The 27,395-nt window shown below is 42.8% G+C and overlaps 1 protein-coding gene across 4 annotated transcripts in view; it reads right to left on the reverse strand.

Annotated features, from left to right (window-relative positions):
- The window catches only part of stxbp5a (syntaxin binding protein 5a (tomosyn)), a 103,843-nt gene that overhangs the window by 14,254 nt on the left and 62,194 nt on the right, over positions 1-27,395 (reverse strand). For all 4 annotated transcript variants that reach the window (XM_079571948.1, XM_079571947.1, XM_079571949.1 and 1 more), the window contains exons 6-15: positions 24,957-25,020; positions 24,322-24,405; positions 13,980-14,103; positions 11,352-11,430; positions 10,538-10,692; positions 8,283-8,355; positions 7,545-7,692; positions 4,201-4,268; positions 3,031-3,071; positions 2,530-2,750 (exon numbers count right to left, since the gene is read on the reverse strand). In XM_079571948.1, coding sequence (XP_079428074.1) covers positions 2,530-2,750; positions 3,031-3,071; positions 4,201-4,268; positions 7,545-7,692; positions 8,283-8,355; positions 10,538-10,692; positions 11,352-11,430; positions 13,980-14,103; positions 24,322-24,405; positions 24,957-25,020 — 1,057 coding nt within the window. The remainder of the gene's footprint in view (positions 1-2,529; positions 2,751-3,030; positions 3,072-4,200; positions 4,269-7,544; positions 7,693-8,282; positions 8,356-10,537; positions 10,693-11,351; positions 11,431-13,979; positions 14,104-24,321; positions 24,406-24,956; positions 25,021-27,395) is intronic.

The raw sequence follows: 27,395 nt of genomic DNA on the forward strand, positions 1-27,395 counted from the left end.
TATCACACTCGAAATGAACTCTTGATGTCTCATATGTTCCTTATAAATGGGACAGTGAGGGAAGAGCAAACACCTGGCCATGGAGCCGCTTATAAAAAAAACTTAAAAAGTGGGAGTCACACATACAAACGCTTGTAATTCCTACTCCGTTCATCTGATTTGGTTGTACAGCTGAAAGTCTGCAGTTTAAGCACATCGTAGTTGTTCCATTTGAAATCGATTGTGGTGGTTTGTAGAGCCAAAAAGATAAGAATTGAGTCGATGTCCCAATATCTATGGACCTGACTGTATGCCAAGGCAATATAGCTGCTAACATGGACATGAATCATAATAAAATCAAAGTATCATGATAGGATTTTTGGCACATTGCCCACCCGACTGGCCTGGACTGCCTGCATGTCATACAGGTTTTAATGAGTGTGTAAAATGTCATATTGATGCACTTCGAGTACCCAAGAGAGCTTTAAAATACTGAAGGTCAAATGTTTCCGAGCTACATTTTAAAGGCACAATCAAACGTCAACCTGGGAGGGGCTTATGGCAGCTCGCTTGGAGGAAAGATGTGTTTGACATTATCACCAAATACCTGCAAAAAGCATAATGTCCCGTCTTTAAATGATTTTGCCGTTATGTAAGACGTTTTTGTAGTTGTAAATACATCAGCATTACGCTTCAATATTTGACTTCAATATGATTTGCCTCATATCTGGGTAAGTTTTGGAAATAACAGAAAAACACTCTCACCTCTAAAAAGGATGAATGAATTGAACAAATCTACAGCGTTCCGGAGCTGAAGTTTGTCACGTACCCATGCCCTGTGTGAAAAACCCTCTGCTTTGTAGCGAGCGCTTTTAAAAACCAACAGTGAAGGGCACATCAAGGGCACGAGTTTAAAAACACATTTCCTCCATGTATCTTTAAGGAAAAAAAATATCACAAATCGCCCACATGCTGCTGATTGACAGGGGAGCTCTGCGAAGACTCCAGAGCAACAACAACAGCACCACAGCCAGAGATGCCAGGATTCAGACAGAAAAACACAGAGGAACTTGCTCATTATCAGTTTGCGTAACGTGCTTTAGAATCCACATAATCGAGAGGTCCACAGACTAAAGCCCTTTATGCCATTTGAACGAGAGCTCCACTTTGCAGCTCTATACCTCTTACCGCGCGATTGAGACTGTTCACTGCTCCGTCTGTTGGCATGACAACCATACTGGCACTGACTCGGCAGATCTCTGAGCGCGTCCGTGTATACAATAAGTGGGAAGCAGTAACGCTACAGCGGTCATCGAGTTCATGGCACAATAGACTGGCATGAAACATCATTTATGGATTTGCTCATGCACACGCAGCACATGGTGAGTATAAAAGCCGTATACTTCCAAAGTATTTGACTCAACATTTTCCCTTCTCCTCCTTTTATAACCACCCAAATGGTTAATTGTGAGTAGCTACTACAACAACAATTACCACTACTAGCACTATGTATTCATTTATTTAATATGGACATAGCAATAACAGTGACAGATGTATTGCTGTGTGTTATAGCGCATTCGCTCATTTTAACACTGTGAGGGCTTTCCCCTTCAGCCAACTACTACACCTACTGCCACTTCTACTACTACTAGTTGCAGTTCATATTGAAAACATGTATTCCTATTTTTCAGGAGTGATTTATTAGAGATGCACCAATCCAGCTTTCTTGCTTCCGATACCGATGCTGGGGGTTTGAGTATCTGTCAATATCCGATATTAACCAATACTACGAGACTTTCTTAAAAGTGGCTGTGACTGAAAGAACTGAATGGTCCTCTTTTCTCCAGTGTGAGATGACGTCTTATCTTTTCTTGTAAATGACATGTTACATAAACAATTTTATTTGGTGACCAGCTTTGGTTAGCTGACGTAAGCATTAGCATTCTGTCACTAGCAATAGCATACGGTCGCTTTTTTCACGGTGATTATAGTTTGGGGCGACGGTGTTGCAGATAGTGGAGTGGGTCGGTTTGTGGGAGTGGGTCGGTTTGTGAGCAGAGGGTCGGCGGTTCAAATCCCGCAGGTGCACACTGTCCGTATGTCCTTGGGCAAGACACTTCACCCACCTTGCCTCCAGTGTCTGAGTACACTGGTGTATGAATGAGCGTATGAATGAGTAAGTGGTACCATTTCTGACCATGTAGGCAACGATGCAGTATCGGATATTTGTTGCAGATACTGATATTGTATTCTTTCCAGCATCGGCTCCGCTATCCTATACCAGCATTGGATTGGTGCATCCCTAAGATTTATGCTGTTTCATGCTCACGGTAAGGCAACTTGCACCTTACTGTGCATGGACTAGAGAGAAGTGTCTTGCCTTTAGGACACAACTGCAAACTCAATTTCTTCCCCCCTGATACTTCTGCACCTGCAATCCCCAAACAGACTGAAGCAACATTTCCGTATGAATAAGAAGCAAGAGTTTTGAGAGTGCGCTCACGTTAAGTGGAAAGAAAAATATCCCCCCTCTGCCCGAGTCCATCGTACCTGGACGACCTCCGTGGTGACCTCCAGTTTGCTGAAGCGGTAGATGAGGAGGTTGGCGGACACTCCGGCCACACACAGCATGCGGCTCTCGGGACACCAGGCCAGGATCTGGATGGCAAAGGGGTCCTCGTCTGACACCTCTGTGCTGCCCTTCTCCTCCTTTGACCTGTTCCTGTCAAACACCTTGGCTGTTTTGAGCTTGTAAAGCACCTGGAGCATTACTGCAAAAATAAGGAGAAAAGCCATCTGAGAAATGGCGTCTTCACTGGCGGCAAAACAGCTATCACTTTCCCCCCCCAAAAAAAAACAAAAAAACATTGCAGCATTTCCTCTTTGCGCTATGTGAATGAGCGCCGCGACTTTGTAAAGACGTGAATTATTGAGGAAGCTGCGAGGCTCCTGTGAAAGCCTTTTGTTTCTTTTGGAAAAGAAACACAGGAGAAACGGAAGAAACACAAGTCCAATATTTGATTTGGAAAGGCGTAAACAGAGCAAACTTACTTGCAGAGGCATCCCAAAACTTCACAGTTCCATCAGCATGTCTGAGAGAAAAGAAAGAGGCACATTTTCAGAGCAAGACAGATCGATACACACTGTAGATACCAAGATAAATGTAGGCTATTATATTTATTCATGAAGGTGATTATCAAGGTCACGGGTATGGAATAGTTTAGACTAAATTTGATACCGAAATACCGAAAGGCTTTCCCTGTAAAACCATGTGCATGTCTGATATACCACATCGAAAAGGAAGGCAGCAACTCATTAATAAGTTTCGCATTTTAGTGCACCGAGATGATCAAGATGATGTGGGTGGAGGACACAATATGTGCAAAGATAAAACCACCAGCGCCTTCCTCACTCTCAAAATATGAGAAATGTCAACGGGGGCCAGACTGTCCTGGTTCGGGAATTGGCTCAGAGCATCTTCAAAACTACGGCTCACGCGGTTAGTTCCCAGGCTGCGGTGGCGCGAATCTATCAAAACCCGGCCCAGGAAGGCGACGCACATGAGGGGGAAAAGAGTCAGGCGGACAGAATGTTATACCTCGGTGATGGAAAGAGGCGTTTTTAGCGCTGAGCGACTAAAGCGCGAGCTCAAAGCGGCTTTGGACACAAACTGACACGGTCGGACTTTGAACATCCAATCGCTTCAGGAAATGGCTGTAAACTTTGCCAAAATAAAATACTGTTTACCCCCTTTCTATCTCTCTCTCTGTCTCTCGCTTTCTCTGAAGTGTTTACGTTGCCAATTCAGCTGTTGGGGTGGGTGGGGGGGGCTTTATTTTGCAGGCTGGGGCACTCTCAAAGCAGGAGGAGGCGAGGCTCGCAATGAATGGTAATGCAGCAGACATGAGCGGACAAGCGAGCAGCGGAGAGGAGAGGGAGCCTCATGCTGCCAAAGCTATACCTCAATGTCAAATCTACAGCGTGTGTGTCCTGTTTCTAACTGCCCGCCCCCCCAGCTCCCCCCGCTCCCCCTTGTTGACAACTAACCACGGAATAATACACATGAAAAGCGACCAAAGTGCACGCGTTTAATATGCATTAGGAGATCGACCGCGGTTAATATTTTAGGAGAGGCTTCAAGGTGGAGGGGGTTCTTAAGGTCAGAGCGCAAAAGAGAGGCTCGCTAATTATAAAGAAAATGAAATGAGCGCCCGGCCTTACCCGGTAATGATGATCTCAGGGTAGCTTTGTGTGCCTTGACCCCAGTTTCCACCGCTAATGGGCCATTCCTGGATAGAGAGAGAAACGTTAGAGGCCAGGAATGAATGGGAGATGGAGTCAGTGCTGGGAAACAGAATACAGAACTGAGGTAACAGTTGGTAGGAAATAATGGATAGGGCACCAGAATTCCTGAAATATGCAAGTATGGTGACTGGTTTTGTTATTTATTGAACTCTTTAATCATCAGATCACAGTTCCCAGTTCCCGACATGATGCTAACATGATGCTAACATGATGCTAACGTCGTCGAGTAAGTTTGTGCTTCTGTGTTTTATTCCTGTGGAGACTGAGCTGGATATTGTTGAAATATACACACAGAAACTACAGTATGTGTAACAATCCATGCCCATTAACCCTTGTATCTGGGGGTAATACAAGTGTTAATGGGATGATTGTGGGGTCTTTCATCGCCCCCAGGTGTCCCTGGCCAGAAAACTACAATTGCAACTTTCCCTGCACCGGGCCGGAGGCGCAATACACGCTAATGGAATCATGAAGAAGAGGCTAACGGGCACTGAACGGGCACTAAACACCACTTCATCAGTATTTACAGCCAAGTTTGAGTGAAAAAAAACCCTCCATTGTGTAATTGGGTAGTGGCACAATGTACAATATCCCTCTCTGCCTTTGCCTTTTCTGTCAGCGTAGTATTTACTCTCACGGACAATTAATAACTAAAAAATAAAACATGCTACGACACCTGCAGTGGCGCTTATGGCCTCTAGGGGCATGAGTTATTTAGTTCTCCTTCAAGTTTTCATCTGTCTTTTAAATTAAATATTTTAATTCAAATTTACGTAAAAATGCAGACAGGAAGTAGTCTTTACCCTATGCTGGAAGGGTAAAGACAGGAAGTGAGTCAAAAACATCAATTTCTAAAGAAAACCAAAAGCCGTATGTTTCCTAAATCAAACTATTTCATTTCATTGTGGTTAATCTTGCAGTCGTGTTCTTTTTTGCTTAGTATTTAAAAAAAATATATATATAAACAAACAATAAAAATTATGTTGGCATGGTGTACGATAGATTTAGTGTCACTGAATATTTCGAGAGTGTACATTTGGGAGTGACGAGGAAACGAAGGAATTAAGAGGAACACCTGTTACATTTCATTCAGTGTGTGGATGTAGGAGCTAGTAGAAATCAGAGCAGATGGAAATGGCTTGGACAAGTGCGGAGGAGGCTTAGTGAATATATCAGGAAAACGGTGCCGAGTTCAGTGCTGCCAGGTATACGGTCTATAGGAAGATCAAAGAAAAGTAACATGAAGTGGTGAAAGAGGGCATGGACTGGTAACGTTTAGCACTAAGTAGTTTCTGTCTTTATTCCTTCAAAGTCAGAACAATGGCATCTTACAGCACATACATAGAAAATATTGTGAATAAAAGCATAATGAGATATACACATTTACGATGTCAGTGCACACGTGGCCGCCTCGACACCGGCCATTACCCACGATGCACCTCGGTGAGCATTAGCATGTGTTTGTGAGTTAGCGGGAGGCTCAGCAGCGAACACGTCGACACATACAAAGGTCAGGAGGATGACTCAGTGATCTTTATGTGAGAATGGCCCACCCGCAGCTCTCCCCGGCTTTCGCTCAACGCACACATACACACAAAAAAAGTGAAAGAACATAATAAATAAATAAATTTGGCGTTCCCGGGCAGACAGTTTGGGTCAGTTCATGGTGACATTTGCGACAGGATGTAGGAACAAGGCAACAGGGAGAGAGCAGAGGCATGCATAATAGCGAGGGGAAGCAGGGGGTCCGTGACAGTGGGGTTGCCAGATATGACAAACGGGAATAAAGCCAGAGTGGAGCAGCGTGCGACGAGGGGGAAAGACGCTCAGGGATTACGACAGCGCGAGCGTCGGCGCTTTGTTGGAAATTAAAACATTCCCGCGCGGGGCAAAGTCATGTAAAAAGTGTCCTTTATCTGGTGAGTTTTATGGTTGGAGGCGCTCTCCAGGGACATTTACATTTGTAATTCAGACATTTGCTGCTTTTATGACGGTGCCCAAAGTGACACAAGGAAAATGTTACCTTTGGGAGAGCATTATGCGGTCGTGCAACATTAATCAGGAGAAGGGTGTTCAAAGACTACCCAAGTACGTATGTTGGTTTTTTAAAGAGTTCACAGTGGATTTATGTCTGATAGAATGCGTGGGTTATGTCAACAAAATGTGTTTTATAGGTTCGCTTTCCTCCACGATGATGTGAATGACATATGCAGCTGAATTTAGAGCTTTGCATTTGATTGGAATTGAATTGTGATCACATTTAAGCAGGAACGTGTCCAGACTTTCCACTGAGGTTTCTCTTTCCACTGAACCCGGCTCTACCGCTCATGCATTGATCCATGTACTCCCTTTGTCACGTCAAGTCAGAACACGCGTGTGTTTCCACTACACGACACAACCGCCGTTGTTGTGGGCGGAGCCCCCACAGATGTGCACGCTGCACAGAACGTCATTAAAAGTTTTTTAATTTGCGATGAGAACAAATGTGGACACATGTTGCCTTCTGGGGGGGCTATGGAATCATTCGGAGGTGCCAAGGCAAATAATACAGGAAATAAACAGCTAAAAATGAATTATGATGGTAAGCAACATGCACATTTTATTTTTTATCTATTAATTGGTTTATTTGGTCGGGACAGTGCATGTTGAACATACAAGGGTCTCATTCATGTATACACCCCACACCCATGCACACTCTCAACTACACTCTCCCCAACCACTAAAAACATGTACAATAGGCCAGGATGAATTAAACCGGATTACCTGAAGGAAACCTACGCAGACACAGGGAGAACATGTAAACTCTACACAGAAAGGACCCGGAAACTTCTACCTGTGAAGCACGAGCGCTAACCACTGCGCTACCGTGTTATGCTAACACAAGCTAAAGTTGTGCTAACAGCGGCTAAATGCTAATATTGGCAAAATCCCCTTTTAGAACTGTGATATGATGTGAAAGTCGTATGACCGTCATGTTCACAGTGAGTGCTGTCATTTTAGAGTGACACCCAGAGCAAAACATGTCAAGGTTTGTGGAAAAAAAAGTGAAAATGGAAAAATTACATGTCCACATTCAGTTAAACGAAAATGTTATACGAGCTTATACGGCCACTTCCCCATTTTGTCATAGTTTTGATATCATCAATTAAAGCTGAAGGTTTATTTTGTAATGTCCATCTCATTAACATCACTATGTCTTAACACATACTGTAAATAAAACAAAACTCCCATTCCCATAACCACAATGTACTGTACTGTACCCGTTTGCTGTAGCCCTGTCGTTTCTGCCGCGACCCAGCAGAGTAAAGTGCAGGTATGAGATCCACAGGGCAGTCGGCAAAATACTCGCAGCACGTCACAGGAGACTCATGTATAGTCAGGGGGTAGGGGTTTTCGAATATGGGGTAACTGCAAACAAACAAGTGACAACAAGGTCATACTGGATACAGCCCTGATGATGAACATAGTAGGTCCAGAAGGTTTTCTGACCTCTTTATGTTTCTATTGCAGTCTGAAACTATAAATCACATACTTTTCGATTTGTATGTTTTACACTGGTCAGGCCACCCTACATCAATATATAAATTCAAATTAAAAACTTTGAAAAGTTTGAAACATTTGTTCCCCCGTGAGCCACACGGACTTAATGAGCAACTTCTACTTTGAGGATAATTTGGTTAGTAAGTAGGGAAATTAGGCAGAGCACACCCTGGCCAAGATGATATTTTAACACAATTAAAGAAAATTAGTTTTCTCTTAATAAAATTACAATATTTGCCCTAATGCTTGCAATTGTGTTCAACGTGTTTAGAATGAAAAAGAAATGCAACATAATTCAGACTAATCTGGTTTATGTAGAAATGAAGAAAGCTTTTCAGGAGCTATTCGGGTAGGGCCGGGAAGCCCATTAAAATTGTACATTAAAATGGTCAGTGCAAGGACAATATCCATGTGCAACAAAGTGTAAGAGAAACACTTCAGCTAAAGGTCACACTTACCCGTTTTGTGCAAGGTCGATGACCACTAAATCCTTTTCTAAGAGAACCACCACCGCGTACGGTTCCTGAAAATCTGCAGAGAAACACACGGCACAGCAAGTCATTCATCACGACGCACTCACTGTACGGAACATGGTAATTACTTAGGAGGGAAACCTTTTGAAATCTACAAACCACAGGGGAGGGATTCCACATGTTTTATATGGGGAATGCTATTCTCATATCAGTGCCCTCGAGAAGAGAGCGCGAGGGGGGCTAATGCTTTCACTTATCCTTCACATGATTTATACCTGCAGGGCAATGCTTTGATTAAGCTATTTATTTGGAAAAATCGCATCTTTGGTTTATCCACAACTAATAGAATCTGGACAAAAATGGATAAAAGGAAAACGTATTGCAAATAAAGTAATTGAGGTTTAGTAGTTTTCGAATACATGGTAAAACAAAAAATTGCATCTTTAGGTATCAACCCAGATGTTTCCATCATCTGAGTTAGTCAGTTTTTTGAAAATATAATTTCAAACCATTCACATAGTTTGACAAGTAAAAAATCTTGAATCTTGAATGTATATTGACTAATAAAGCACCTTTACCTTCATCAGACAATGCAAAAGGTTATGGTAACACTTGATAATAACTATACCTTCAGCCTTAATAAATGATGAGTTAATACTTTATTTATCAATTCATTAGTTAAGTGTGACTAACACTAACTACTTAACAACGATTAAGTGAAGTATGTGAAGAACTATTCATTATGAGTTAGGCATTAACTGTAGTAGTTAAATAGTTATTAACCTCTTAACCCCCACCAGTACCGAGCACATTTACTCCAGTTTGGTTTTACTAAAAGCTTCTTGAAAAAAGGGTCAAAATAGCAACAGAACGGGACAAAAACAAGCATGAAAACGCAACCTAAAACCAACAAAAAAAAGTGACAAAAAACAAAACAAAACCATAGATTAGTTCTGTCGGTCTTAGCTTTCAAATGAGGCGTTACACTGGCTTTTAGGGGTAAGATGTCAAGTGTTAGTCACACTTTAATAATGAAGTGTTCATGATGAATTAAGTGTTGACTCATCATATATTAAGGCTAAATAAGGTGTAGCTATTATCAAGTGTTATCCTTCTACACTAATTCCTGACAAAACAGCGAGAGAAACCATGTAACTATGAAACCAATTTTTCCATATCGAATGAAAAAGAAAGAAAAGATATTTCGAAAAAAGATTAATTCAACTCCAGTCCATTCAACTCATGGACTGGACTGGTCCACTGAGGTCCAGCGTCCTTTCCCGCACAAGGCAGACATACAAAGTGTAGGGCGGCAGCTCCACAGCTCTGCAGAGACACACTGTGTCACCAAACATCTGACTGGCCCACTCCCGTTAGCTCCATAGCACTATAGCTTCATCTGACTCATATTGTTGACTGTCGCACAACTGGGTCTCACTGTTGACAGTTGACAGTCAGGAGGTGGGATGAAGAACTGTCGGGTCTAGAGGCTGCAGAAGTAAAAAAGGCGTGTAGAATGATAAGATGTGCAAATATAGAAACAAAAAAATAAAAAGGTTTTCGACTTGCAATAGTCCTACATGTCAAATTGAAAGTTGGTCAATGTCCATTATAGCTTATGCACTTTAAAGCGAGCTAACGCCAGTCTATGGATGTGCATTAACAGCTTCCCTACAGGGGCACGCGTTGTGTAATCCAGGGGGCTGTAATGTCCATTATCAGATGAAATCAGTGGGTGGTGACATCAGGTTGGCTGTGACACAATGAAGGCATATTGTTGCATAACTCGCTAATCCCGTCTGAAGCAGAGATAACACTCCACTAGGACTGACACAGCGGATTACATGCAGCCACAATCTATGCCATAATTTAGCATCCAGGTCTATTCTCTGGTTATGGTGGTTTACTCAGCAAATCCGCAGAGATAAAAGATGTTTAATTTTGGATGCAGCCCATTGTTGTGTGAAGATATGAAAATGTAATATTCAGTGTTTTGAATAATGAAACGGCAATACAATCCACCCCCCGGGGACATTTCATATTTATAAGAGACAAACACCGGAGCTTGAATGCAACATAATTAAAATCAGAAAAGGTTTGGGAGCGCAATTAAAATGTTTGCAAACAAAGATAGAAACCAAATTTACTGTTAGACAAGGTAAAGGAGAGGGAGGGGGCATTTCAAATAATGCTGTGCCGCAGTGGTCTTTTCAATAAACGCAGACGTGACTTGTACGTACCATTGGGGTATGGGGTCTCACACAGCGTGAGGAAGTCTACTATGGGGTAGTCCATCTCTAACACAGCAGTGCTCTTCCCGTGCATCACAGTCAGACAGGGCAGACGGCCCACTGTGTCAAAGGACAGACCTCCAGACAGGATTATAAAGGGCTCCCTGTGAAAGCACGATACCACAGCATTATTACATCATTATAATAATCAGAGGCAGACGTACTCAAGCACTCAAGATTTGTATCTTTAATATATAGTACTTTATACTTCTACTTGTAATGCTATATGATATGGCATTTTTTTAACTTTAGGATTTTCAAGAGACATTTTTAAATATATGCAACTGACTGTGCATATATTAGTGACATATAGAAAAAATGATCAGAATTATCGCATTTCTACTGCGGTAAAGCTTTAATTTGTGGATTCATATTCCAATTGACCTGTCGCAGAAGCTCCACCCCCTTAAGAAATGTAAGCTAGCTCCAGCAAGAAGTGGAGTTTAGCATGCAGTATGTCATCATGGGCAGAAGTGCATGTTAGTAACTCTTTTTGATGTGATATTGAGGCAAAGAGGGTTGCAATGTGCAAATACTATTAAAATATACAACAACTCTTTGTATGACTAATATTGACAAAATATGTGTGTTATTATCAAGATTTTGGGGCAGGGTTTTGCAAAACAAAGGTGAACATTAAAACTCACTACTATCAGTGCATCTACTTACCCAAGTCTCTCCTATTAAAATACATTTAAATGCATCATTATCTGTTGTGTCCTCCTGCCCAAGACAACAATCTACCATCGTGTATGAAACGTACCCAATCCTGGTGGTTTTGTATTCCACTTTGAGAATGGGTTTACAAGGCTCTGGCTTCTTCCCGTCCTTGGGCTGTTTTCCTGTAATACACCAAACACAGGTCCCATTAGTTTGTCACTCGGCCTCATTGCTCTTAGTCACTACTTCTCTTTATCTTTCACCCCTATCACCCCCCCCATCCCCTCCTGCAGCGCCCCTCCTCAGCACCAGTCCCATGGTAAAAGATGCAGCGCTGAACAGTACACACTGAATAATCCCAGCAGGCTATTCATCAGGAGGGGAAAGAAGACAAATGTTGGACGGGGCCATGCAAAAGAGGTGTAAGGATCAAGGATGATTCAGAGAGGCCATCTTCCCAGGCGCACTGTGTGAATGAAATGTGCACATCAGTCAGCAGTGAGCTTACCTGTGCAATTTCAACAATATATGGCTGGAAATGAACTACAACCAAGATTCAAAGAAGTTGGGGCACAGTCTGTAATGGGCATAATGGTAGCTTAATGCAAATGTCAGCTAGTATCATGAAGCCAAAGCATAAATCATGATGACTGCGTTTTCATTCTCCTTCCAACCCCTTGTCATCGGTCGATATCAGCCAGTCGCAGCCTGCTAGCTTCAGAACTCTTGTGCGATCCTCCTCTTCACCAGCTCTGATGTCCATGACTCAGCTGGAGCGTGCCAGTGAAGAATTAACTCTTTGATATGGCAGGCAGCATCTCATCCCTGGTTGGGAAAGGGGATTGGCAAACCGTTTGGTGACTTGTTAAGGACACCGCAGTAATTAATGCTGGTTTGCCAATTAATTACTGTGGGCGCAAAAACACTCCCACGGCTGTTTAGCATCAGTATCACCAAATTATCTGCTGTTGCCCTTGTCCCAACCTTTGTGTTGCTCCGTCTATGAATTCATGTCCGATTGCCAAAACCGTGGGTCTCGTATGACTTAAGCAGTACCTTTGAATACTGTAGGGGATAAAGGAGCAAACTTAACAGGACGTCTCAGCGGGAACTTTAATAACTACATCTAAAAGACAAATATCGAAAAAAGGCAATTAAAAAGGGACTCATAAGGCTTAAGTTAAACCTGTCAAAAAGAATTTACATAATTGTTCATTAAACACAAACTAATTATGCATACAGCAGCGAGAGAAACAACTAATTAAAAAACCCAGTGTGGCGAAATCCTGCCTGCAAAAACCCCCGCAAGAACAAGACAGTGAAACCAGTTACAGTCTTCTGCTACAAGGCCTTGTTTCTCGTGCGTTCCTGCCCATTGGCTGGACAGTCATTCCCCGGTCTTTCATCCAAGCGGACATTCAAAGTGCTGCGTGGGTGAATAGGTGTGCTGGGGACAGGAGATTACATAAAAATACATCTTCAAAAAGAACAGGCTCGGCTCCCGTGAATTAAGTAAACAGAGTGGCAAAGCTAATGTATGCCACGGCAGACGCAGAGGAGAGCAAACACAGACATAATTGAGTTGACAATAATCCGACGACTGAAATGAGGGAACAGTGAGGGGGGGCAGTTTGGGTGAGTGGATTGTGAGGGGGGGGTGCTTTGAAGTGAGAGCATGGTCACATGACACAGGAGAGTCTCAGTGGTGGTTATCTGTGGGAGAACAGTGGATTTGTTAAGTTTATGGAAAAATAAACCAGGATAAAAAAAAATTGATTTGTAGAATAAGCCTGAGCTTGAAACACATTTCCTTTTTGACCCGCAACTCCCTTCTGTACAACCAAAAAAGTAAAAAACATATTTTGCATATTTCCCACTAGGCCAGCTTTAAATTTGTAAACAGCAAAGCTCTTTATGAAAGAATGATGCCATGAGCCAAGAAGATAATCACCATCTCAAAGAAGTCTATTGATGTTTGTAATGGACTTATTTGTCCCACAAACTTCTGTATATCCATCATATTTGTCAAAGTTTTCCGTGTTCCTTGGAGCAAATAATGTTACCGCCATGGGAACTACATTTAAAGGGGCTAGATGCAAGTTCGCCATTTTATACTCACTCCTGCCACCTCAGGTCAAATGTGTAACTGCAGCTTCTATATTAAGCTCGTGCATGATGGCAATTCGGACCCGAAGTAACACCTTTTTGAGTGACAGTGCAGGATTTTAGAGGCAGTTGTGGTGAACAGGGCTGGGCTCATTCTACACATTAGGGCATTGCTGGAACATGTTGGGGGAGGAAAATACATAATTTTAAACTCTGTATAGTCCCTTTAAGTTCTATAAAAAATAATATAACATACCTGATGAATATTACCAGCAGTGAAAATGAGTAAAATACATGTTTTAACAAAAGTATTTGCTGTCACAATAATACAGCTAGTTTCAAAACAGCATGAACAATATTTGTAGATCTTCATTTTGGCTGTTTGTTTCAATAATTTTGATTTGCCCATAGATAAATAAAGAGATATAGTATAATTCTAGCAGGTAAACTTCTTAAGTCTACAAATAAAACGGCTTCTAACAAACAAGCCTTAGTCCGATGCTATTTTCAAAGCATAAGGAGCTCATTTTGCTGTTTTTAATTCATAAAAGTAGCTCACAGTTGGCGCCCCCTGCAGTAGGTAGACCTTACAGGATAGTCTCAGGTGACCGTTGTGTTCTCTTACCATGCGGCGTGATTGTCTGTATGGGCTTGCCCTGGCCCCTCATGTTCCATATGGTCAGGGTCCCGTCTGAGTGACTGCAGATGAACTGTTTGCCCTCGTGGTGCCAAGCGACAGAGTGGATCGCCTAGGAAAACGACAGACAGGAAGCAGAGGGCGGAGTCAAGCGGGTCAGCATCCGGACCGCGCAGTCATGTGCCACCGTCCCCTCCCTCGCGCTAACGGGGAGACACATGTCAACACGCCCGTACGTGAGGTTAAACATCCATGACAGGGACGAGCAGATGGCATAACAAAGTCTGGCCTTTGACTGGACAATCCCCCGTGGCACAAATGTGGGTGACCACTGGTGGACCATTTTGTGTCACTTTCACAGAATATAATCCGCCGCTATTCAGCTCCACCCTCGACATTTTCCCCCGTCTTTTGCTTACTTACACACTGTATAATTACCTTTAAACCTGGTCACTGACTGTGCGGCTGACCTCCTGAGGGATTCATAAATGTAGAATGGTGGAAAAGACCGTGATTTGAGTTAGCCTGTATCACATGTTGAATCGTCATTTATTCCTCTCATTCGCTCCGTTCGGCTGCAGGTCTGCGCCGCTTCACCCTGGCTCGCGGTGATTTATCAACTGACAAGCAATCATTGAGAACACAAACATATTATGACCCAGAATGCCAGGAAAAGGGCAACCTTGCTTATTGCTGCCCTTTTCAAAGCTCATAATTAAAGCCAACGGGATGGTTTCGACATTGAGTAAATGTGATGACAATCGCTGTACCGGGGCGCGGCTCACGGCAGCTTTGAATACCGACACATTTTAAAGAACCCGTTATATTATATTGATGTTATTGACTCTAGCAATACTCGGTGCTGTCAGCTCTCAGGCATAAAAAAAAATGACAGTAAACCTTTGTTCTAAAAGTGCATAATCATATCCTAAAATACCACACAAGCTGCAATAAACATAAAATACAATGGAACTCAATTTGCTTCAGTTAGATTTCAAAGGAAAAATTGGGATAAAATGCTAATTAATGTACAGTCGATAAATATCGAGCCCAAAAATATATCTTTTATCTGTTATTTATTGAACGATAAATCGATATAGTAATTATCGTGACAGCCTTTGCACTGCCCAATCCCGTCAGACCTTGGAAGCTAAGCAGGGAAGGGCCTGGCAGGACTTGGATGGGAGACCTTTTTAGAACACCAGGAAGCCTAGCGAATGTAGTGCGTGAGTGAGTGGTGGTCGGAGGGGCCGATGGCGCAGACTGGTTGCCTCGCTTCCGTCAGTCTACCCCAGGGCAGCTGTGGCTACAATAGTAGATCACCACCACCGAGTATGGATTAACGAATAGTGCAATGTAAAGCGTCTTTGAGTGTCCAGAAAAGCGCTATATAAAACCAATGCATTATTATTATTATCATTATTATTACTTTGGTCCATTTATAGTTGGATACGTTAGATGCATTTCAAGGCACTGTTATTATTGACCTGTTAACTCGCTCTATTATAAAATGGCGTCCCAGAGTTTGAGGACCTAGTCAAAGTATCTTCAGCGGCAAAAATGCTAGGAAAGTTAAGAATAACTTTGGACCACAACTAAAATGTTTATCTTTTAGTGGCTTCCTCTTTCATTGTTAAAAAAAAAAAAACAGGTATAGGGCCTTTAAGGTGATGAGCTGAATCATGATACACTGATCTCTACAAATTGAGAGACCACACTTCAGGTATACATCACACCTGCTCCCTCCCTTAGCGTACATGTCCAACCGCATCGGCCTGAATGTTTTCATTGTCGTCATTAATCACATGCAACACACCAGCAATGTATCACCATCGTCCAATGTGCTGACTTTACTCACAGCGTAATAAGGCACAAACCTACGGCACAGAACAAATGCATCATCTTCTTTGTTTTAAGGGGTCGGCGAGTGCCACTGTCGTGGCGCCATTTTTCAGCAGTAAGCAGACATAATGAAGTTTCAGTTTCCAATGGGGCTTTTGGAGGGCAAAACATCACGCCGTTAACGCACATGGAAGACACAAACTAATCACGGGTTCTCAGCCTTCTCCTGTGCCCTTCACCGAAGAAAACGTATTGCGCTAAATGGGAGGAAGAGCTGCAAACTATCAAAGGACTCAGACCTTCAGCACTGGGACAGGAAATGCTCCATGTGCATATATAGAGACTAAACTCCCAGGCAATTGCAGCATTTTATTACCTTTTGGATTGTTAAAAATGAGGCTGGGGAGCACAAAGTGGGGAATGCCTGGTGACAAATTTGAATCTCGTAATGAAAATTGTCCTCACGAAAAATACAATATGTTCACTATTCACGCGGACGATCCCACTAGGGGTAATGGGATAATGATGCAGTCAGTCTAATTGGAAAAGGAGAATTGAAGCACATGATGATCATCATTTCACACAATAGCAATTAAAAAGACTAATATATTACATTAGGTCAGTGTTCACAGATTGGTCCACGGGGAATGGGTACATCGAGTCAAGCCTTGTTGAAAATTATGCACACATAATCACATGAATCAGATCGAGTGAAAAGAAGAGACATAATGTTAATCTATGAAAAACATTGGCCCAACATTATCCGTCATCTTTCTATGTACTAAATATCCAAGCCTCAAATAGTATTGCGATGTTCCCAAACTAGGGGGTCGGGAGAAAAATCATTATTATTTTTTCGATTATTATCCCCGTATCCCATGGTGTGACCTAACAGCAGCGGGCGGGGTTCATGGACCCCATTCATTGTTCTAATGGGGATCGCGGCTCTAGCCCTGAAGGGTTCCTGAAGATTCTCAGTTTCTTTAAGGAGGCACTACTGACAATGCCCAGATGACTTCTTTTTAACCTTCACTTGATAAGCCGTGTATATAATGTAAAGCTAATGTATGTGGAATGACCCATCCGCGCATAATGAGCCATGACGTGAGTTTTCTGACGTGTAATTTCCCTTTATCCTGATGGATCAGCCCCATAAGAGACTGGCCGCCACACAAAGAAGAATGGACGAAGCTAATGGATATTAGAGCGCACTTGCCAAGCGATTTGCCCCGAGAAGAGCGGGTTCTCGACAGGTCTGAGGGCAAACCACACGCTTCCTAATGCAGACAGACCTGTGACACGGACACTCTGCAGTAAGCGGTTCGTTCTTCGTTGACATGGATGGGCAAAAGAGCAGAATTGTATGCCAATAGGAGAAAAGGATATAAGAAATAAAGGATGCCGTCAACGTGAGCAGTCATGTATTGCTTTGATAAACTGTAAGCATAGTCTGAATGTAATTGCAGCCTACTTATAAACACACTGACTGATTGCAACTAATGAAAACCCATGCTTGACCTAGCTAAGCGTGGATCAAGTTATTTATGCTTAAAAGCTTCCTTGCAATTACCCCAAGCTACAGTTTTCTCCGCCAACTCACAATTGAATGATTCATAAGAGCCGGAACTATAGTGATTATTGTAGAGGTTGACTTGACAAAAGTTTATTTTCGTGGACTTTTTTGGGGGGAAGCCTACTACATATAGGAGAATATTTTTCATGAGATCCATTGTTTTATTTTGTTTTATTTTTATTTTATTGTAAAGGACTATTTATATAACAATTACAAATTTACTAACTAATCCATGTTTAGGTGTTAGTCCTGAGTCACTGCGACTCAGCCGCGCCGCCACTGTGGGCCAACCTGACCAGCGTGTTTTTGGAGGTAGGGGAAACCGTAGCACCCGGAGGAAACCTGGTTGGCTGCCCTCAGTCTCCTCTGATCCTCTGAAACGGTGCAGCGCCTCCTGGGTTTGTCCCTGTTTCAGAGCGTGGTGACCTGCACTGGTCAGCTCGTCCACCTCCTCCTTCCTCTTCCTCCTGCACAGCTCCCTCCGCTCCACTCTTTCACCATCTTCTGGGAAGAGCTTAACAGTTCATCTGTTTTGTTCTCCAGTGAACGTCCTTTATTCAGACCACTAGTTGGGATAGACGGCATGTGTGGCTTAAGTTAAGTTAAGTTATACTTTATTAATCTCTGTAGAGAAATTCTCTGTGAGCTGCCAGCATGGGCTGGCGCTCGGGGACCCATCTCCACGATGTGGAGCCAGGATGGTGGTCAGAAACACCTGGCTGGACGATTAAACTATGGCACATGTTTGTACCACTAACCTGCGCAGACACAGGGAGAACATGCAAACTCCACACAGAAAGGCCCCGTCCAGGTGGAAATCGAACCCGGGACCTTCGAGCTGTGAGGCACGAACGCTAACCACTGCGCCACCGTGCTGTTCAGGTCTTACCCTGATACCTCCTTGTTTGTCCCTTTTTTGTTTCCTGTCGCTCCTCTTGTGACAGCTTCACTGTACTGCAGGTGTGGGTGGCTCTTAGTGCCTCTTCAGTGTTACAGAAGAAGAAATGTGTAGGTCACATGTCACATGTTTTTAGCTCGTAAGCTAGCTGTTTCTTTACTTTACTTTTAAAACGCCGCTTTCATCAGGACCATTACGGACCCTTTGCAGTAAAAAAAAATCCAATGACCTCAACAAAAACATGGCAAAGGCGTACAATAATATCCAGTAAAACAATGTGGAGCAGTTTGCAGAAAAAGCAAAATACACAGCTGTACCAAGAGAGAGGGAGGTTGCAGCTTGTTTAATGTGTTATCAAAACGATTATCAGTGAATTCCACATTTGTTTCGGCTGGCCTACACTGAGCTTAAAAATACTTTTGATGATAAGTTAGCTTAGGTGCAGAGGATCAAAAGCCAGAGTAGCTTTCAAACCAGTCTTGAGATCCAACAAATGAATGCCTTTAATTACTAGGCGGGGCATCAGGCACTAAATCCATCTCTACATGCCTGGAGCCAGATCAATTTTGTAGTTGCAACCGCAGAGCAGGGGGAAAACAAAAGCGAAGAATGGGAAAGTTAGATGATAATTAGCATAAGATTAATATATCAAGCATGGGACAAGATTGTGCATAAAGTTATCTATATTAGAAAAACTGTAGCTGCTTGAATAATAGACTGCCGCAGTGAAATGACAAGACAATTATAAATCTACCTCGTTTCATTGAGCAAGCAAATATCACTGGGGGAGAAACCGCACCGGTGCTGCCTGTGAACAGGAGAGGCCCAAATAGAGATTCTGGCTCTGATCTGCCCCATCAATCAGATCTCAGGGCCGAGGCGTGAAGTCCGGCCCAGCCAAGTGCTCATGGTCAGGCTGACGGATGCTCTTTGGCCACACTAGAAACCTATAGTGCTGATGCGTGGCTAAGAATAGACAAGATGTGCTCTGAAAGGTGTTCTCTCAGCTCTTTCAATAGCTAGTAAAAACAAAACTTTGGTGTAAACTTTGCAGTGAGGTTATACTCCCACAATCTGCTGACACTAGTGCAGTTCGCAAGAGCCTATATGTAACAATAGCTGTCACAGAAGTCATGGTGATTTCTCTTTTCGGCTGAATGTTATGTCGACATCGTGCGTGTAAAAAGCTTGGGAAAAATCGCATGTGGATTGTTGTACCTAGTTTCCCCTTTTCTCAAACAGCAATTCATCTTCAGCTTTCACATACCCTTCTGCTAACCTTAATACTGCGTAGCCAGGTTTACAGTCACCACAACAGCCAGCACATCAGCCTGCTCTTCTAGGTTTGCGACCGATTAAAGTGGACGTTTCATGCAGTGCACAAATATTCTTTGGGAATCCCAGCATTGATACTTTATCATTTTAAATAATGTCTATGTTTATGGAAAACAATTTGCCTTGAAAGGCCTCTACAGGCAGCAGTTGGAATGACGTGATAAAAAAGTGAAACTTTAACAGTGTGCTTTTGTTCCCATTTCTGGCACTACACAATTCAGGAAATACAAATTGAAGCAGAATCAAAGCAGCATTGACTTACTCCAAGTGGGTTTATGATTCGGGAACAACATTGTAACATGGTTAAAAGCAAAGTTGATTTTGCATGATATGCAGCCTATTCATTCCTCTGTTTGAATCTGTTGCTGATTTTTTGGGAAGCTGGTATAAAGCCAAGTCAGTCTAGTTCTCTTTCTTTTGATATTCTACAGCAAGCTTCTAGGCAAACTGATGAATGAAAGCACCCAGCAGGGAGCATATAGTTCAGAAAGCAAGCTTTTTTACAGCTATCAAGTTCTCCACCCAACACTAGTTCACATGCACCGTGTTGAATAATTGCCATGTACATTTACGGAGTTATTGTCACTGTCTGTTAGGCCACAGGCCTGAGGATAGGAAACCCACAACCATCGCACATTTCACTATTCTGTTTCTCTTTCATTTTGACGAGCTTTTTGCAAATTCTTAAAATCCCCTATATAAGCACTTGCTGCTGTTCAGTTCACTGACACTGTCATTAATTGCCTTTGATTCAAATGCAAACACAAGCATGTGGTTAAACATTTGAAATGGTAGTATAGGGATGATTTAAGTATGTATACTATAATGTAACGGCCTGACCACTGGCCTCTCTAAACGACAGCTGCTGGCTTCCTGTCGGTCAGAGAATTGATTTTAAAACAGTTCAGCTTGTGACTTTTCATGGCCAAGCAGCAACTATCTCGGGCTGTGAGAACCTGAAGGAGTGATCAACTACAGTTTCCTACATCTAAGACTAAACCTGTTAATTCAAATGCTGCGTTTCAGTTTCATGCTGCTAAAATTAGGTACAGTCTTCCTGAAGATGTGAAGCTTCTACTCTGACAATGTTCAAATACAGACGGAAAGCAGCTATGTTTAGCTGTGCGTATGACTAGTCTTTGCATTTACAGTTAACATACAGGTCTGTTAAACTCCTACAACATTGTACTAGATAAAGTCTTGAATGTACGGAAAATACTGGATTAGTCACACTGAGCAGTTCATCATACGTGGCATGGCCTAATCCACCTAAAGGCTGGTCCGGGGGTTACAATTCATGGTAATCTGATCATGAACCATTTGGACGTTTTAGCCTGCGGCAAACCCCCGGGTCAAAAACTCTATTGTACCAAGAATTCCTTTATGCATTGTCAGTGAACAGCGAGAAGAAGGCTGGAGCCATTCTCCTTACACTCGCTCGCCAACACAATCTCACCCCAGAGAGATGGGACCGTCGGAGCTTGGAGAGACAAGATGAGCTCCCATGGGTGATCCAATCCAACACTGTAATACAAGGGGTGCAGCACAAAGATATTGGCTTATCTCGCAGCGGGAGTGAACCGAGCCGTATACATACATACCAAATCCAACCTTGTGTCTTGGCAGTCCCGAATGGCTGTGGTTGCCACTACCAATGAGTTTAGCCCCGACATAGGAGAAACGCCATTATCTGAGACAGGCCAAGGCTTTACATGGCACTATTGAAACTGCATGTGTGCCTGTGTGTACGTGAGTATATGAGAGTGTACCCCTATCTATTCAAATCCAGTTTTATGAATGGGATCCAGCAGGTCATGACATTGCCAGTAAATGCAGGCATTGTGGGAGAGGGACTAAATAGATTGAGCATTACAGACACGGCAATAAATGTCAGAGGAGCGCTGAACATCCCAGGCCAGCGATAAACCGGCATAAATCATGCGCGGGGATGGGGCTAGATCCAATATGGCTGCTGGATATGATGACATGCATAATGCAAAAGTGATTACAGTGGCAAGTAAAGATACTATTAGTTTAAATGATTTGTAGAACAATTTCAGTTTGTTTGTGGTTCAAATGGAATGCATTGTTTATGTTTTTATCTTTTTCCTGGGACCGCACAACAATTTATCGACCCGATGCATCCTTCTTCAGTTACTGGCGCAGGGGACTGGAAAAGAGCACTGATTTTCAACAATTTCTTCCTGAATACTAAGATTTTTTTTTTTTTCAATGGAAGGTTAAAAGTGTAACTGCAGATAGCGATGCAACATTGCTACCAAAAGTAACATTCGTTCATCCACAATACTAGTCGATAAAGTCTATGGTCAGTTTCTCGCACTATATGGTGTTCTTCAATATGCTCAAAGCTGCTAAATAATAGTTTAGAAGAGTCAATCACTCACACGCCGCATTCGTACTTAAGTTGGGGGGAAAATATTGCCCAATGAACTGACTACAGCATTGACATAGCCATTGATGCATTCTTACATTCATTCAGCAGGAAAAAATTCTGAATCCACAAATCTCACACAGGAATTTGAACAATCGAAGAAGGTGGGGTAAGGTGAGTCGACTCAGAAGTCCATAGTACGAAGCAATGGCCTTAAACAACTGGGTATGCGAATTTTGACCCTGCATGCTTCAAACGAATGACTTGAAAATGATAAATATGGGTTTACATGCCCAACACATTACAAAGATGTGCGCTGAGCCTGAAGGGGACATGAGCCACTCCGACACCGTCTCGTTTTTATTGCTTTGTCATGCTTTATTTATGGACATGCACTCCTGCCACAGAAAGGAGCCAATAGAAGCTCATGACTCATTGCTTTAAACATCTGGTCCTTTATCAAAATGAATTTGCCCTCTGCACAGCCACAGTAAGTCAGCAAAACGCGCCCGCTCCGCTAACGACTTAATGCGCGGTTGCGTGAGGCTAGCCAGACAGAGCTATATCTGTTTATGCTTTCACAGAAGCACTGGGCTCTTATAATGGTGCTCTGTGGAATTTTGAGAACAATTCATTTAGAGATAAGGCCTGCTCCATGCCAAGTTAATGTGGAGTTGAGGCAGACAGGCAGGGCACGAAAATGACTTCCAGCTGCATGAGTGACAGTGGCTGGATGGCACTTTTCAATCACTTAAAGCCACACTGCGGAATATTCCAGGTTATGCCTAATATTGCCAAGTCACAAGAGCCTCCTCATCCTGCAACGCTGCTACTTTTGCTGTGGGTTTAAAAAAAAAAATAAAGAGGAAAGAAGCTACATGGCTGCCTGTAGTCAAAGCAAAGAAACAACAATCCCATGGACACGCGCAGGTGATGTCCCGCTCCCAGCAAAGTAACGAGTCAGGTATGAGCATACAGTTAAAAGACACAGGTTTTTGGTTTATTGAGGTTTCTCCAAAATAGGCGCTTGTGATTTAACTATAGCTTGTATTTTATTGGGGAAAAATGTTACACAGCATGGCTTTAAGGTTTAAATACAGCGCCCACTAACAAGGGGGTAATCACCTTTAGTATGCTGTTCTGGTGTTTTGGGGAAAGACATTTGTCAGAATCTTTGCATGTTTTTGTATACATGCGTTTCCAATGACATCACGCATAGTTCCAGTGGCCATTTTGAATACCGAAGTAGAATTATGCAGTGCTACAAAATGTAACAATATCTACTCAGGATGAAAATGAAAGACAACTGATTGACAATGGCATTTTTATGTACTCTGTAACTGTAACAGTTAAAACACGGCCGCAGACAGCGCACGTTTGTGTGATGTAACCAGCAAATGTGGCACAGATGTAGCAGCTCTGTCTGTCGAGCTACAGCAGGAAGATCTGCTTCACTCCTCAGACTAAATCAAGCCATCACAGAGAAAACAGAAAACCTTTCTCTGTGATTTTTACAGTTCATCATGTCAACAGAGTCTCAGTTTGAGTCAGTCTTTAAACTGTTCAAGACGCTAGCATGCTAACGGTTAGCAACTGTCAATGGCTTCAACACGATAAGCACATGTGTGGCTCACATCTATGAACACTGACGAAATACTACAGTAACAGCTCAGCTCTGACCTCTGTCACATGTTGTATCCAAGGTTTGGAGTGTGGTTCAGGGCTTTCTCTTGAAGAGGTCAGAGCTGAGCTGTTGAAGCTAAATGCTAACCGGTAGCATGCTAATGTCTTGAGCAGCTTAAACACTGACTCACTGGATTCTTCACATAACGTGTGTCTCTGGGGCCGTGTTTTTATGTGTTTTTTCATGAGCAATGAATATGACTACATAAAAATGCCAATGTCGATCAGTTGTCTTCCCTTTTTTTGTCTTTCATTGAGTAGAGATATTGTTACATTTGTAGTTCTACTTCGGTATTCAAAATGGCCACCATAACAACAAAAGTCACATGACTGAAAAGCATGTATATGGTGGTGGAATGGAAGCCACATCTACAAAAATCTACATTTATGACTTGGTGTGCAATATTTATTACTATTGAGATTTGGTAATTGTTTTTAAACTATCTCTTAAACAAAAACAACTCTAAAGTTGATCTCTTATCAGCAGTCACTTTGATTTTCATTCTCAGAGGCGGAAGTACACCACATTCATCACAAACACTCGATGAGGAACAAGCCAGATGACTGATACGGTCGTGAAGAAAGAAATCATGGGACATTTGCCTACCTCATCATACGTGTAGCGATAGTCCCCCTTCTTTGATTTCAGATCCCACAGGACCACAATCCCCGACTCGAATCCAATTATGAGCTGCACAGAGGGAGCGACAGGAAGGCAGTGAGATAGGATTGGCTCACACATGACACAGAGCAGATAGAATAGACCTCATGGCGTGCAGGAAAATGCTAATACATTTGACATTCATCCCCAGCGTGATCGGGGGAAGGCAGGTGCGAGGAGAATACCGCGGATCAGGAAGTGAACCGCCTAGTACGGTTCACATGAGAGGTAAAACAAAACACTTGACGTTCTGGGCGGATAAACGGTTTGTTTGGGCAAGAATGACACGAGTTGCTTTTACACCACATCATGTTCATCTGAACAATTTTCAAGTTCATTTGCATGCTCTGAAAATAGGCCTGTCAAAAAAATTAAATAAAAAATACATTTAGCATAAATAGTGTGCCCTAAAAACATCGTAACTGTTTATTATTTTTATGTACCGTTTTATTATATTCCTTTATTACTACATGTCAAGTTATTTGCACTATAATAAAGTTGTTCGCATATCCTTAAATGGCCTTCATTTTGACAGTATGTTTATCTTCAGTGTGGATTTCAGCAGCACAAAGACTTTGTACCTTCCCCTCGTCCATTGGGTTGTCACTGATATGGACGACTGGTCCTGGGTGAGCCTTGGACGACCTGGAGAGAGAGATGAGACCGTTTTAATGCATGATCGACTCCGACTAAGGACAAATACATTACTTTGTGACGTATATATAGAGTTTATGGAGGGTCAAAGCAGGAGACTGGTGCCTTTGAACCAGCGCTAGTTTCTTGTGAGGACAGCACTGCCAATCATGTCAAGACTCTAAAAGGCAGTTTAGACCAGCGCAGGGGTGTGATGGATGGTTGTGTCAGTCCAAGAAGTCCCCACTGGCTATAGGCATGCAAGTGTGTGTTTGTCTCTATTTGCATGTCACAAAATGTTGGGCTGCTGTCCCCATCCTCCAATGCCAACTTTGCCCTCTGGAAAGCATCACATCCAGTGTCCTCAGCTTACAAGCATGGCTCCACTGATAAATCAGCGGCGATATTATCGGCCAATAAAAGCACTCAGAGGCATAGATAATGACGGCATCACATATCTATAGGGGGAAGGAAGTATGTTTTGGGAAACACAATTATTTTGTCCTCTTTTTAGCTGTTTTCTGGTGGAATATAAACTTATTTCAACCCTGAAAACACACGTTACTGAACGTGAACCATGATTTGGGCTCAGACCCCGGCGGAAGATTGCAGTAATGATATGGAATACACGGCGTCGATGGATGATAGCCAGAATCTAGCCTGGACACTGGTGGTGGTTAGCCTGGCATAAAGCTTGACTGACTTTATTTATGTATTTATAAATACATAGAAAGGTTATATGGATACGTGGTAATAGGATGCAATTTCCAAATTGAGACTCGAGGCGGGGCTAACGAGTGCAGTTTGAACGAGAGTGAACAAATCAAACACAAAGCAACCTACGCTTTGCGTTTACGTCCACCGCCATGATTGCAGTCGACTAATGTTTGTGTGAAAGCCCTCAGAGCAGCTTCTTGCTGTGGCTTTAACGACAAGTCCAGCTCATTTAAAACAGAAGAAAGAGCACGGGTAAAGATTGTCGTGTCGTGGCCGCCATCTTAGCTGTTTTCGTTATGGTCGGAGGAGCACTGGTTCATGAGAAATCCTAGCCCGGAAGATGACGCACCATTAACTCCCTTGCTATGATTGGCTCGTCTTGGTTTTGCCAAATTCAACAAGATTCAAACTGCACAATTCCAGACTGTATCCCCATGTATCTCTTAACATGGAGGATCAGTCTGGCTCGTGCAGGTCTAGGTGGTGGTAGGATGAGACCCAGGGCGGCCTGTTGACGACAAGCCGAGGAGCACGGCTGGGGATCCTGGGCGATGAATGGCTGAAGCAGGAATAACCCGCTGTGGTGATTGACTGACGCGAAGGTGCGGCTTGAGCTGGGGCTGTGATTGGATGATTGGTAAAGGCTGCCGTTGAGGCGGTGAATGAAGGCTGCAGGTACGTCTTCCAGATTGAATTTGCGCTGAAGCTTCATTTATCACATACAAATAAAGTCTAAATCGTGTCCGTACGGATGTTTTTTTCACAACAGATTGTTCAGTAGAAGTGAAAAAAATATGGCTGTCATAGCAAGCGATAGCATGTGGCATGATGCTAGCATGAAGCACCATGTTAGCATTCTCCGTTATCTATGTATTATTTTGCTATTAAACTACTTTGCTCCTCTCCATGTTTCTATATCTTTATTGAGTAGAAAACTATATTAATAATTTAGCATTTGTTAAAGGGGCTGGATGCAAGTTAGAAGGTCCCGGGTTCGATTCCCACCAGCATGTTCTCATTCTACACAATAGGACATGGCTGGAACATGTAGGGGGAGGAAAATACATACTTTTTACATTTTTAAACTCTATGTAGTCCCTTTAAAGTAGTTTTGGAGTAATTATAGAAAGTTTAGATTTTTCTCCTCTTTGTTTTAACTCTCAACTGCTTCAAATATGACCATATATGGGCTCAATATTACTGATATCAAACATTATCATGGGATTCCTCGTTTAAAAGCTTCTGAACAATTCATTGTGCAGGATCCACTTTGATATGTGAACGACGTGCGAAAACAAGTCATCAATCCCGTTCATATCGTCCTCGTATCAGCCCCCAGTAACCCATATCGGTTGGACTCTACCTACAGGGGAGCTTTACCTGATATGACCCGCTTGGCCTGGAAGAGACAGTGACACGAGCCAAGGAAGGCAAAGGAAGGTCACAGTTGAGAAACCCAAAAAAAAACACGGGAGTGTCGAGGCAGAAGCATAACCCCCACGCCAGAGCAAGGACAGGGATGCCCCACGAGGAGGAGAGCAGGCAGATGTAACTAATGTGAAAACAGGCAGAGGGGAGTGAGCTGTAGGAGCGCATCTTGCTTTTTTAAAGTGACATAAGAGGACACAGAGAGGGTCACAGTGAGGAATTGTGCCGCTGCCCAATGCACC

Source organism: Gobius niger (genome assembly GCF_951799975.1).
Source record: "Gobius niger genome assembly, chromosome: 15".
NCBI lineage: Eukaryota > Metazoa > Chordata > Actinopteri > Gobiiformes > Gobiidae > Gobius > Gobius niger.